This window comes from Curcuma longa, chromosome 11 (assembly GCF_044706935.1).
Source record: "Curcuma longa cultivar G26 ecotype Majalengka, Jawa Barat chromosome 11, ITB_CL_G26_1.1, whole genome shotgun sequence".
Taxonomy (NCBI): Eukaryota; Viridiplantae; Streptophyta; class Magnoliopsida; order Zingiberales; family Zingiberaceae; genus Curcuma; species Curcuma longa.
In genome coordinates this window covers 18,180,112-18,192,177 of record NC_133871.1, presented here as the reverse complement: position 1 = coordinate 18,192,177, position 12,066 = coordinate 18,180,112, and the positions used below count along the sequence as shown (strand labels likewise).

Genomic DNA, 12,066 nt, shown 5'->3' with positions numbered 1-12,066 from the left:
CGCTAACAATGGATGTTATATATAATATATATATTAGCACCAATGTAAAAAATAATAAATTTTTTAGAATTTAAAATTTAATTTAAAAGAAGTGAAAATAAAAAAAAATATATTTGATGTTCACGTGGTGCTCATGGATGATGCCATGTATGAATAAATATGCAAGCAATAAGAGCTCGATCGAGTGATTCTTTCCTATACTATTACCAAATAGTAGTGTGGATAATCATAAGATCGAACCGTCATGGTTTTATTTGGACGACAACAGTAACCACTCAAACAAAAGTTAAAATAGTCAAGCTAACAAACAAATTACATTACGGTCATGACGCATGAGAAAGACCACAAGTACTTATGCTGCATAACGATAGCGAAGAAGGTAATCTCATAACTAAAAAACTCAAGGAGAATGCAAGTACTTGCCCATCCAGGCCGCGAACCTAGACCAAGCCAAGTCAACAGCTGCAGGATCCTCGTCGCTCATTCCCATTTTCTTCCTCCTCTGGATGCCCTCCAGAGATGCATTCATGAAAGCATGGGCACAGCCTGGATAGATAAATACCTCATGTGGAACTCCAGAAGATTTTAGCTTCTCTTCCAGTGCCTTTGCTGCCTGAAATGGGTGGAATGCAATATTAAATTATTAGTTCCTTATATAATACTTCAAGAAATTTGAACCAATGACGCCTTGCATCTAACCGAATTGACCAGGTTTGGGGCGTTTTTTATGAGGGATGGAAAGTCAGGGAGAAAGAAGTGCCCTATGGAAAGAAAATGATGGAACAGAAATGCTTATTTGAGAGGAAAGAAACAAATCAAATTTTCTCTTCTATCAAACCAACTTATCTTGGTGAATCACTTCACAATTAAAATAGTATGTAAATGCATATACATATGCCTATAAAACCACATGGACTACTTTAGGCAGACAATGTTCCACACTGGCAAAGCAAGGATATATCAGAGAGACAAGAACCTTTCAATAAACTATGAGAGGAAAATGATGTAGGATCTGATTCGGATATCTTGTAATTTTGTAAAGAAACAGAAGGATTAGCAATTACGCAGTGAAAGAAAGACATACAGTGACATCGGAAAATCCAACAAAGTTATCTAGCTCCCCAAAATGAGCTTGAATAGGTGCCTTAGCTGATGCAGGATCAGCAAGTTGTGACGAAGGCACTCCATAGAAAGCCACTACAGCATCAACCTGAGGGATCAGAACTCCACTTGCTATTGACAGGGCCCCTCCCATGCAATATCCAGTTACACCAACCTATGAAGGCAAAAAATAAACAATTTGTTTTAAAAAAAAAACTCAAAATTCAAATGTGATTCAGGACAATATTTTTCTTATACAGTGTATGGGAAACACAACAAGAAAAGAAGTGTATCAACATCTATCTTGCTTTCAGCATAATGCAGATGCTTGTTATGCTGTTCAGTTAGGGAAAAGCAAATACTAGAGGACGGATTCATAAAATTAAGGGTGGTTTCGGTGCTTAAGGACAGTAAAGTAACCATAGCAAGGTTCAGCAACACAAAAAAGAAACAAAATGTAAATGATTAGTGTTTTTGTTCAATAATGTATATAAAGTACAATGAAATTTTGTAAAGAATTTGGGATTGCAAAAAAACGTGTCAGTTAGTAGCATGCATGCATCAAAGATTGTTGTGACAAAGCAAAATGAACAAGTATCTTAAGTTTTAAATTTGAGCATCTAATACTTCCAATGTTGAAGCTCAAATATCTATAATGCTAAAGCTCTTTTTTCACAAATATATTTTTCTTCACCAATCAGAAGCCTGAATAATTGTTAATCTTAAGAATTCTGTGTTTTAGGTCAACAAAGTTTATTGTTACCAACCAAAATAAATATGCACCTAACCTTTTGCTTTGAGGATCTAATTCTTCCAATATTGAGGCCTTTTTTCAATAATATGTTTTTCTTCACCAATCAAAAGGCACAAATACCTTTAGCATGTATTTTTCCAATAAGTAAAAAGTAAACAACAAACTACCAAATTTCCAGATTTGAATGTGAAAAATGACATAGAACTTGAAATATCATCAATTATGTTCTAGATCACCAATTCATGCAATATGAATGGGTACAGCTACTAAGCACCTTTGATGAACCAGTTGCCTTAAGCCAATTAACTGAAGCTTCTATGTCTTTAACAGCACCCTGCCAATCCAGACCTTCCATTAAGTGTTGTGCTTCAGCGACATCCAAACCAACCTTTCCACGGTACAAACTAAAGCAAGAAAAGAGAAATAAAAGTCAAAGTTAAACAGTGCCTTGCATTATGATATGGCATAGTTCAACAAGTTGAGAAATTCTGAAGACCATATGGTGTGTGACCTGTAAAGGCATTGGGAAGTATGAAAACCATCATCTGAGAATAAAATTGGAACAGATTCCTTACTCTGGAATAAGAGTTCTATAGCCAGGATTCAGTTGTGCAATGTGTAGAGCATGGTTTTTGACCTCAAAGTCAACTCCCCACCACTCTTGCAGAACTACAATTCCAGGAGCATTTTCTTTTCCAGCAACATATGCATTAAACGTCTAAGAATGAAGACCAAAATACTATCAACATTTGAAGAAAAAATCAAACATAAAGTATATACCAACAGAAAATAAGAGAGCATCATTGAGTGAATCCTGTGCAATCACAGTGAAGAACAATCTAACCATGCATGATTATGACACGCTAAATCCTTAAAGATATCCTGATACAAACACAAAAGTTCTATAACTCAAACCATAACCCACGCGTAGTCTGTACTTGTATAATCTTTCTAAAATTTTTCTTTTCCAAGAGAAAAAGATGCTATCCTATTTAGTCATAAATGAAACTAATAAGAATATCAACTTGCTGTATAAGTAATTAAGATCGAAATGCATCAGGCTTATAAAAGTTTATTGTTTAGCAACATTTTACCATCCCACATATTAAGGGTCGAACAATCAAATTACAATATAGAAACCACCAAGTAAGAAATAGAAACCGAGGCATAAAGTCACACGACGGGCTTCACCCACGGTAGATAAGTATTCCACACGACCGATAACGCAATTTAGAGGAAAGTTTCGCAAAGTATAAAACAGCCACGGAAAATCCCTAAAATTGGAGATAGAATCGAAGAGATTTATCAATCTACACACTCCGATCATCCTACAGGGAAGGTTAAATCAGACTTCCTGGGTTAAGGGGCAGTAAACGGGAATCCTAAAGGAACGGAGAGGGAATCTACACTCACGGTATCGTCCCTTTGGATCTGGACCACCTGAAAGGAATCGGAAGCCATGGATCGGATTGAGAACTTGGAAAAAACGGCAGGGCAGAAACGCGGTAGTAGGCGGCGAGATCCGACGCCGGCCGTGGACGAAGCGAGCGATCGCAGCAGCAGAAACGCCATTTACAGGACTCCGAGCTTGGCACTTTATAGTGGAAGACTGCGAGTAGGTGTCTGATGGGACGGCGGATGGGCGAGGTGAGGTCAGGATCAGGATTCAGGAGGAGGGTGCTGGAAATCGGAACCGTGGCTCATAATGTTTCTATGCGTGAATGATCTTGATCGTTGTTCTGCTTCGAGAAGCGGATCGATAAGTGCCCGAATTCTATTACTCGTCTTCTATGCGTGAATGATCTTGATCGTTGTTCTGCTTCGAGAAGCGGATCGATAAGCGCCCGAATTCTATTACTCGTGAACTACTACTCAATACTCATTGAATAATAGCCAGATATTTATTTTTTTATTAAACTTCATAACTAAGAATTATTAGTATAAAAATATGTTGTTATAAAAATTCATATCGTCAACCTGTAATTTCTTCATGGTGAACTGCCCACAAATGAATAAGATAATTAAGAATTATTGGTTTAAAATCTTGTTGGAAATGGATCGATAACTGACAGTATCTTTCGTATACATATTTCAGGGATTTGATGGTAGATCCTGCTGCTGCTGTCACAGTCTTTGGTATGCTTTTTGGTAGTGAATTCTTTGAAAAATATGTTGGACAATAAACTTTAGCAACTGTAGCTATGGGTCGAATCTGAAAAAGAATCAGCTATTCCTGAAAATCAAAATCGGAAGCAAAGAGTCCCCAAGAGAAAATTATGCATTTTGGAATAATTTTTGTACACAATTGTTTTAAAATGAAGATTGTTTTATGGCATACAATTTGGTCAGCTTTGACCGATTTGTATTTTCTTCTGTAAGTTTATCAAGTTGCAGCATTTAGCCCCAAAATGTAAAGATTAACTGTAATGGGACCTATCAAGTTGCAGCTTTAACTATTGAAATTTCGATCACCAATATTGTTCTTGTAGTGTAAAATTGAAAACTCAAGTAACTCCTATTAATTACTAAACCCTCTTTTATCATCACTAATTTCTCTTTTATAACTCTTCAAATAATCTTGATAATTAGGGTTGAAAATAAACTAAGCTAAATCAAATTTTATAATGTTCAAGTATATTTGCTAAGGTAATTAAGCCAAATCAAACTGGGCATAAAATAAAACAAGCTTTTGAAATAATTATTCAAGCTTGATTGATTTTTTTAATGAGTTTAAGTTTGGTTTAAGCTTGATTTGAACTTGACTCGTTTAGATGTTATCAAGCTCTCAATTAAAACTTATTTAATTGTTTGAAACTTTTATATTTTAAGTTTGTTTGATTAGTTATTAAGTTTGAAAATATAAATTTATTTATTCATTTTAAAATTTATTTAAATTTAACATGTTGATAAGAGTTTTATTGAGAACATGAATCACAAATATTATTTATGATCGTTGTTCATAAATATTGTTCACGAACGTTGTTCACAAACATTGTTCATGAATTTATTCACGAATATTAATGAGTAGAATACATATATGTTCAAGTTTATTTATTTAGTTTAATAAGTTATTTAATATTATTTATTTAATTAATCTTGTGTGTATTGAACGAACATAAATAAATTTGTACTAAATCGAATACTAAATTTATTCACAAACGTTCGATTCATTTACGACCCTAATGGTAACTATTAAGGGCAAAATGGAGATTTCATTCAATCTCTAATCTCTTCATAAAGAGATTCAAGTGTGATCAATATCAAGCTGACAAATTTTTTTAAGAAAATATTATTTAACAAAAAAATTTAAATTTCTCTCGGTCGATGCTCTAGTGAGCCAACACTAGTAGAACCCCTCTCCTCTCCGTAGATTCACCGAGTAAATTTTATCTGAGATTTAAAAGAGAAAACTAAAGGAAGAAATGAAAAGGTCTTCTCTTCTCTTCTGGATTGTTCTCGATAATTCATACCCTTCTTTACTGCTGCTTTTAATCAGAACCTTCTACAAGTCACTGCTTTTAATTAGAAGCTTCTAGAAATCTTTCCCTATTATTAAAAAAAACACTTTTCTTTCGATACACAAAAAAAAAAAAAAACACGTACGTAGTTATATATAAAAGCAATTTCAATTGCCCCGTAGTTTAGACAAAATAAAGATTTTAACATAAAATATAGAAAAGAAAAAACATAATGGTAGAAAAATGAATAAAAATCGTTGGCTTCCAATCCACATGCAATTTTGATTTCTATCTCCATAAAATAAAACAAAGAGCTAAACACACATAATTCATTGTATCAAAAAAAAAAAAAAAAAAAAGGGACGAAGTGGTCAAATTAGGACGGGCCAAGTCATGTCCAACGAACTGGCCGCATACACCCGTGCGTCCACCCCCATGTTGCGTTAGAATCAGGAGCACCAGAAGCTTCGCCTCCTCGCTATATAATTTTAGGGCTTATTGTTATCTCCTCGACTCCAAATTCCCATTCCTCTTCTAGTTCTCACTCGATCATTTCGAACGACATGTCGGACACCGGTGTAGTCGCGGTCTACGGCAACGGCGCCGCCCTGGAGCCGAAGAAATCCTCCACCTTCTCCGTCAAGGTGGGGCTCGCCCAGATGCTACGCGGAGGCGTCATCATGGACGTCGTCACCCCCGAGCAGGCTCGCATCGCCGAAGAGGCTGGAGCCTGCGCCGTCATGGCGCTGGAGCGCGTCCCAGCAGACATCCGCTCCCAGGGCGGTGTCGCTCGCATGTCCGATCCAGGTCTCATCAAGGAGATCAAGCGCGCCGTCACCATCCCTGTCATGGCAAAGGCTCGGATCGGCCACTTCGTGGAGGCACAGATCCTGGAGGCTATCGGCGTTGACTACGTGGATGAGAGCGAAGTGCTCACCCCGGCCGATGACCAGAACCACATCAACAAGCACAATTTCCGGCTGCCCTTCGTTTGCGGCTGTCGCGACCTCGGGGAGGCCCTCCGCCGCATCCGCGAGGGCGCCGCCATGATCCGCACCAAGGGCGAGGCTGGAACTGGTAACATCATCGAGGCCGTCCGCCACGTTCGTTCCGTTATGGGCGACATCCGCGCTCTGCGCAATATGGACGATGATGAGGTGTTCGCCTTCGCCAAGCGCATCGCCGCCCCTTACGACCTTGTTATGCAGACCAAACAGCTAGGGAGGCTTCCTGTCGTCCACTTCGCGGCTGGCGGGGTGGCCACCCCTGCTGATGCTGCCCTCATGATGCAGCTTGGTTGTGATGGCGTCTTCGTTGGTTCTGGCATCTTCAAGAGCAGTGATCCCGCGCGAAGGGCTAGGGCTATCGTGCAGGCGGTCACCCATTACAGCGACCCAGAGATCCTCGCGGAAGTGAGCTGCGGCCTGGGGGAGCCTATGGCGGGCATCAACCTCAACGACCCCAAAGTGGAGAGGTTTGCTAACCGCTCGGAGTGAAAGACAAGCTTCAAAAATCGCTTCTTTACTATGACTTCGCAGTCGGGTCGTTTCTTCACTGAATTAGTTTCTTCACATTGCTTCCCTGCTTGCGTTGGCACTTAATTCCTAGTATGACTTATCTTATAGTGTGATCTCTCTGTGTAACTCTGTGATCAAGAAAAAATGTCTGCTTTATTTTTAACTGTATTGTTTATGGATTAATAATGCAGCCTATGAATCATAAGAGCTTTAAAAGTGTTTCTTTCTTCTATATATATGCAAGGCAGTTTGAGTTACATTGTTGTATGCTTGGATGGAGAATTGTAGATGAATCTCGTTATTCTCTTTCCCATGCTGTAACGGACATTTGGTTGTATCGAACAATGCTCTTGTTTTTGGTTGTAGTGTGCTTGAAGATGCATTATCCCTCCTATGCTAAATGATACGCTGCAAACCCTCTTGATAAAAGGTGAAGTGTCTTTATTTATTCGATGTGTCATGATTTGTGATCGAGTTTTGCTTAGTTGTGTCAATCCGGCCAGCATGCGACTTTTTGTTGTGTTTCTGCCTGTTATGAAGCATTTATCAAATAGTATCAAATTAGGAGTTTGGAATTTGATATTATCTTTGCTGTCTGTTAGACTAACAAGATGTTTATACATTTGCTGATGAAGTTGGCATGCCAATTGTTATTTGGATCAACCATGTTTGAGTTCTGATTCTAGTGTTTTTGTCGACAATTATGAACTTATATTGATATCAAGCAGTGCCAGTAGGAATTTAAAAAATAATAAATAGGGAAACCAAATAATGATTTCTCTTTCATCTAAGGATTTATACTGTATATGATAGCATGTGGTGAGTTCTACGAAGTGAAGAACACCATTTCCAAATTGGCTGGCTGTGTTCTTTTACTTTTCTTCTGCAACCCTTGATATATCTCCAAGATAAGCATCGTGTGGTTTGAGATTGCCACATGGGAATGCTTGTTTGGAAGTAGACCAAAGTAGCCTCTAATTTTAATCTGGTCGTTACCATGACAGGATAAATCTCCTATTTGAGTATGTTTAGATGTAAGCTGAATTCTATGCCTCAAAGGGCAGGTGCAAAGGTTTGGCCTATATTATAAAGATAACAATCCATTTCTTAGGATGCTTTTATTAAATGCTCCTTGCCAAGTTCTTCCTTTGCCTTCTTTCAGCTTTTGTGTGCTCTACATTCTCTCTTCTTGCATCTTTTCTCCTTTTTCAGCAATTGAGTTTGGATGTTTGATTGCTTACGGCACAGGTATGCTACGAGTCTTATTCGTCAAGCTGAGATGGAACTTTTGATGAAATCTTAAGCATGATGAGTTCTTATTTGAGTTGAATTGCATCTTCACTGCCATATTAGTTATTGTTCATCAACTTATTTGCAGAACTTTCCTAGATCCGTTTATGACAATATCTATAGTTGTTCGTTTTTTTGAGCTTGTCATAAGAGTGAGTTATATCATGCAAGTGATTGCTAGGTATCTTGCCTTCGTTAGCCACCCCTTGACTCTGAACTGTCTATGCATCACACGGAACAGCCTGGGAGCGGAATTGATCACTGACCAAATGCTTAGCCAACACCGGATGGATTCTGTCCAGTCCTAGAGCAGCCTGCTGATCGGTCGGGCAATTGAAGAACACATGTGCAAGCGTCTCATGCTCCTGTTGACAGAGCGGACAGATCTGGGAAGGCTCGAATGGGAGCTGATCTTTGGTCCTCAGCCGTCGGTGTGCCAATGCCAGAAACAAAATCCTTGTTTGGGCAGAATGCAAGGCTTCCAAACTGTCTTCGCCCAATGCTGAGTTGTACCTCTCGGCCCGAAGAATTCATATGCTCTTGCTGGCCCATTCTTCTAAACTGACTTCGCCCAATGCTGAGTTGTACCTCTCGGCCTGAAGAATTCATATGCTCTTGCTGGCCCATTCTTCTCACAGACGTATCAATCCAGAAGCGTCATGTTGGCTACACTTGGACCGCTTGCTTGTTAGACTTGACGATTTTGAATCTGCAACACCTTCTTAATCAGTGGAGAATCTGTAGGTTTGCTCCGCCATTACCATATATAAAGGGAGTCGGGAGTCCTTCTTGCATTGATTGTTCCATAGCGCTCTGCATAAGAGGGCAGAAGGCGGAATTCCAGGACTGCAAATCTACCTGCACGGTTCAATAAAATATCATATATATTGTAAAATTTTTATTGAATAATCGTGTACTTATATACTAATTATTTTTGTGTTTTCATAAATCATAAATAAATAATTCAAGGTTATTCCATACAAAAATTAAGAATATATATAAACAAATAATAATGATGTTATAGATAAAATTGAATAAGATAATAACTTAATAATTAAATATATTATTTTATTTTATTAGAGATTTAAAACAACATTATATTTGATAAAAATAATATATTTCCTTTATACAAACTAATTTTCTTTAAGATCATATTTAATAATATAAAATCTAAAATTTTACTAATATCAAAGTGTCAACTATATTACATGTTATTTTTTTTAAAAATAATATTTTAAACATATTGTTTTTATTGCTGTTGCATAATTAAAATTTTAAATATTATTAAGTAACTTAAATTTAAATTATCACAAAAATATTTTTTAGATAAATATAACCATGTGTACAATTTAAGTTTTAAATTTTAATTATTTTTATATATTATTTACATGTTTAAAAATATTTTCACTTATTTAAATCCTAGAGCCCTAATTAATCATAGGATGATAATATGTCGAGTTTAGACAAGAGTACATATCTTTCATCCCCATTCTATTTATTATCATCCTCATTTTTATACCCATGGAAGTATAATATTCAATCTCATCCTTGTAGATAATATATATATATATATATATATATGCGATAATCCTGCGTGCTTTAAAAAAACGAGCGACATCAAAATCGAGATGCTTAAAAGAATTCTAAACATCTAGACAGTACATAATATCATTTTATTTTTTTTAATATACAATCAAGCCATGAGAAATTAGTCACGAATTTCTTATTCGGCCCGTGAACAATTAAAATTTTTTATTTATAATTTTTTTATTTAATATTATAATATAATCCTTAAATTCTAAAAAGAAGATCTTAAATGACTTATTTCATACGCTTGAAATTTTTTCAGCCGTCCTAATTTTGATGTTACGCACGATGATCACGTATTTTAAGATGTACAAGATATCACCTCATTATATATATATATAGAAAATTGATCAGCCGCGCACCTTCCCTACGCGATCCCGTCCGCACCTTCTCCTACCCACGCCCACTGCCGCCGCGATTTCATCGCCGTCCGGCCATCTCCGGCCGCCGGACCGGACCCAATCGACGCGCCACTGGCCGGCGCGTCGACCGGCGTCGGTCCGGCGGCCGGAGATGGCCGGACGGCGGCGAATTTGGCCGGAAACCGAGACCACAGTGACTGGCGCCGTTTCCGGCCAAATCGCGGCCGGAAAGAATTGTTCTGCTGGGCGTCGTCTGCTGGGCGTCGCGTGGGCGACATCTGACGTGGAAGCCACGTGGCTTCGTCGCGAGTGCGTGGCCAGGAAAAGCAGACAGAGCGAAGAAAAACGTCGCGATTCCTCTCCTGCCGAGCCCTAACCCCCGATTCTTCTTCCTCCCCTCGCTCTCTGCTCTCTTCTCCCGCTGCTCGCCGCGCCCTCTGCTCGCCGCCTCGGCTCGCCTCTGCTGGCCGTCACTCTCCCTCGGCCCGCCGTCGCACTCTGCTCTCTTCTCCCGCTGCTCGCCGCGCCCTCTGCTCGCCGCCTCGGCTCGCCGTCGCACTCTGCTCTCTTCTCTCCCGCTGCTCGCCGCGCCCTCTGCTCGCCGCCTCGGCTCGCCTCTGCTGTCCGTCACTCTCCCTCGGCCCGCCGTCGTCTCTTCTTCCTCTGCTCCCATTTCCCTCATCTCGCCCGAAACCCTAATTCCGAAGATGAGTTCTGTCTTCTTTTTTTTCTTGTGAAAATCCTGACTAGAAACTATGATTTTTCCTTCAGGGATGCGATTTTAAAGTGGATGTTTTCGGAGGACCGGAGTCCCTTCGGGGACTAATCGCAAAGCTGAACCTGGTTTAGGATCAGAATTCTGTTGCGGATTGTGTCAATTGGAAGAGAAGGTAATATAAAATCTAACAACTAAGAAGAGAGAAGCACTCCTCCCTCTTTACTTCAATAGAAACATCACGAAAATTACTTCAGTAGTTAAGCCCCAAGTGATATGGGTACCAGCGGAACACTTCCATAACAAAAATACAATTTCTTAATTTGGCTCAGTGATCATGTCTAAGTTCCTTACCATGACATTGACTTGGAACATGTATAGATTTTTTTTCATTTATTTAATTTACTTTTGTCTTGGATGAGTAACATGTTTATCCAACATTATTGAATATGCAAGAACTCCATGATCAAAGTAACAGAAAAAAATTATGTCTTGCCTAAATGATGCATGCTTCATTTAAGAATTTTCAGTGTGCAAATGGATGTTCATGTGAAACCCAAGTTGGTGCTCAACTAGGTTATAGTATTTTTGTTGTCTTATGTAAGATTAAAAAGATATATCTGTTCAATGTATCCTTCAACCCAAGCTGCTCCTGTGCATAAATTAACATTTCGTGAATACTTTTGCAAGTTATATTAAATATATTTAATGATGTGCGCTTCATCTTAATATTCCTTAATGTGCAAATGGAGCTCAACTAGCTTGTTCTGCTTCTGCATGAAATTAAAAAGATCCATTCTAGATGTCCTGCTATTCAATCTGCTTGCATGCTTTATATTAACACCACAGGAAACTATTTGCAAGTCTTATTAAATAGTAAATCTCGAGATTAGTAGTGCAAGCCAGGTCAAATTTGTTTGTATGGAAATTCTTCCTACTCAAGTGAAATTTCATCGGACCTTGTTATCCAATGTACTCTTTGCATTTGATATAAATTAGATCTCCTTAGCTTGTGATTGCATGACATGTGATTCTTTTGAGTTTATGTTCTGTGATTATTCGAAGTTGAACTGATGGTCAAAATGGCTGACTGATAAATTTTGGCAGATATCCCTACATATACAATTCGAGAGGAACAGAGATCCACTGTTTAAAGGTTCATAAACTTTTATAGCCACTTAGCTTAGCTCCTTTTGGTGGTCTAGGCCGAACTGAGGTGATGCAAGTCAATCCTTATAATGCCATTATTGGTTTGGGCCATTCAGCTGGCAAAGTCACCATG

At 38.5% G+C, this 12,066-nt stretch overlaps 2 protein-coding genes across 2 annotated transcripts; one reads left to right on the top strand and one right to left on the bottom strand.

Moving 5' to 3' along the window:
* Positions 1-231: 231 nt before the first annotated feature.
* On the bottom strand, positions 232-3,473 carry LOC141839858 (uncharacterized). Its single transcript, XM_074727706.1, has 5 exons — positions 3,269-3,473; positions 2,431-2,573; positions 2,130-2,259; positions 1,085-1,276; positions 232-613 (listed from the first exon to the last, which is right to left on the bottom strand). Exons 1-5 carry the CDS (start codon positions 3,425-3,427, stop codon positions 401-403), a joined length of 837 nt encoding a protein of 278 aa, XP_074583807.1. The 5' UTR covers positions 3,428-3,473; the 3' UTR covers positions 232-400.
* A 2,323-nt stretch (positions 3,474-5,796) lies between these two features.
* LOC141839368 (putative pyridoxal 5'-phosphate synthase subunit PDX1) lies at positions 5,797-7,193 on the top strand. The gene has a single exon (XM_074727099.1). It carries the CDS (start codon positions 5,877-5,879, stop codon positions 6,807-6,809), a length of 933 nt encoding a protein of 310 aa, XP_074583200.1. The 5' UTR covers positions 5,797-5,876; the 3' UTR covers positions 6,810-7,193.
* The last annotated feature ends 4,873 nt before the right edge of the window (positions 7,194-12,066 follow it).

What these genes read in the sequence shown, in the direction of transcription:
- LOC141839368 (XM_074727099.1), top strand. Translation starts at nt 5,877, where the DNA reads ATGTCGGACACCGGTGTAGTCGCGGTCTACGGCAACGGCGCCGCCCTG.
- LOC141839858 (XM_074727706.1), bottom strand. Translation starts at nt 3,427, where the DNA reads ATGGCGTTTCTGCTGCTGCGATCGCTCGCTTCGTCCACGGCCGGCGTC. An exon ending in AGATCCAAAGGGACGATACC is followed by an intron (nt 2,574 to 3,268) that starts GTGAGTGTAGAT and finishes CTTCATTCTTAG; the next exon opens with ACGTTTAATGCATATGTTGC. An exon ending in AGGCAACTGGTTCATCAAAG is followed by an intron (nt 1,277 to 2,129) that starts GTGCTTAGTAGC and finishes TTGCCTTCATAG; the next exon opens with GTTGGTGTAACTGGATATTG.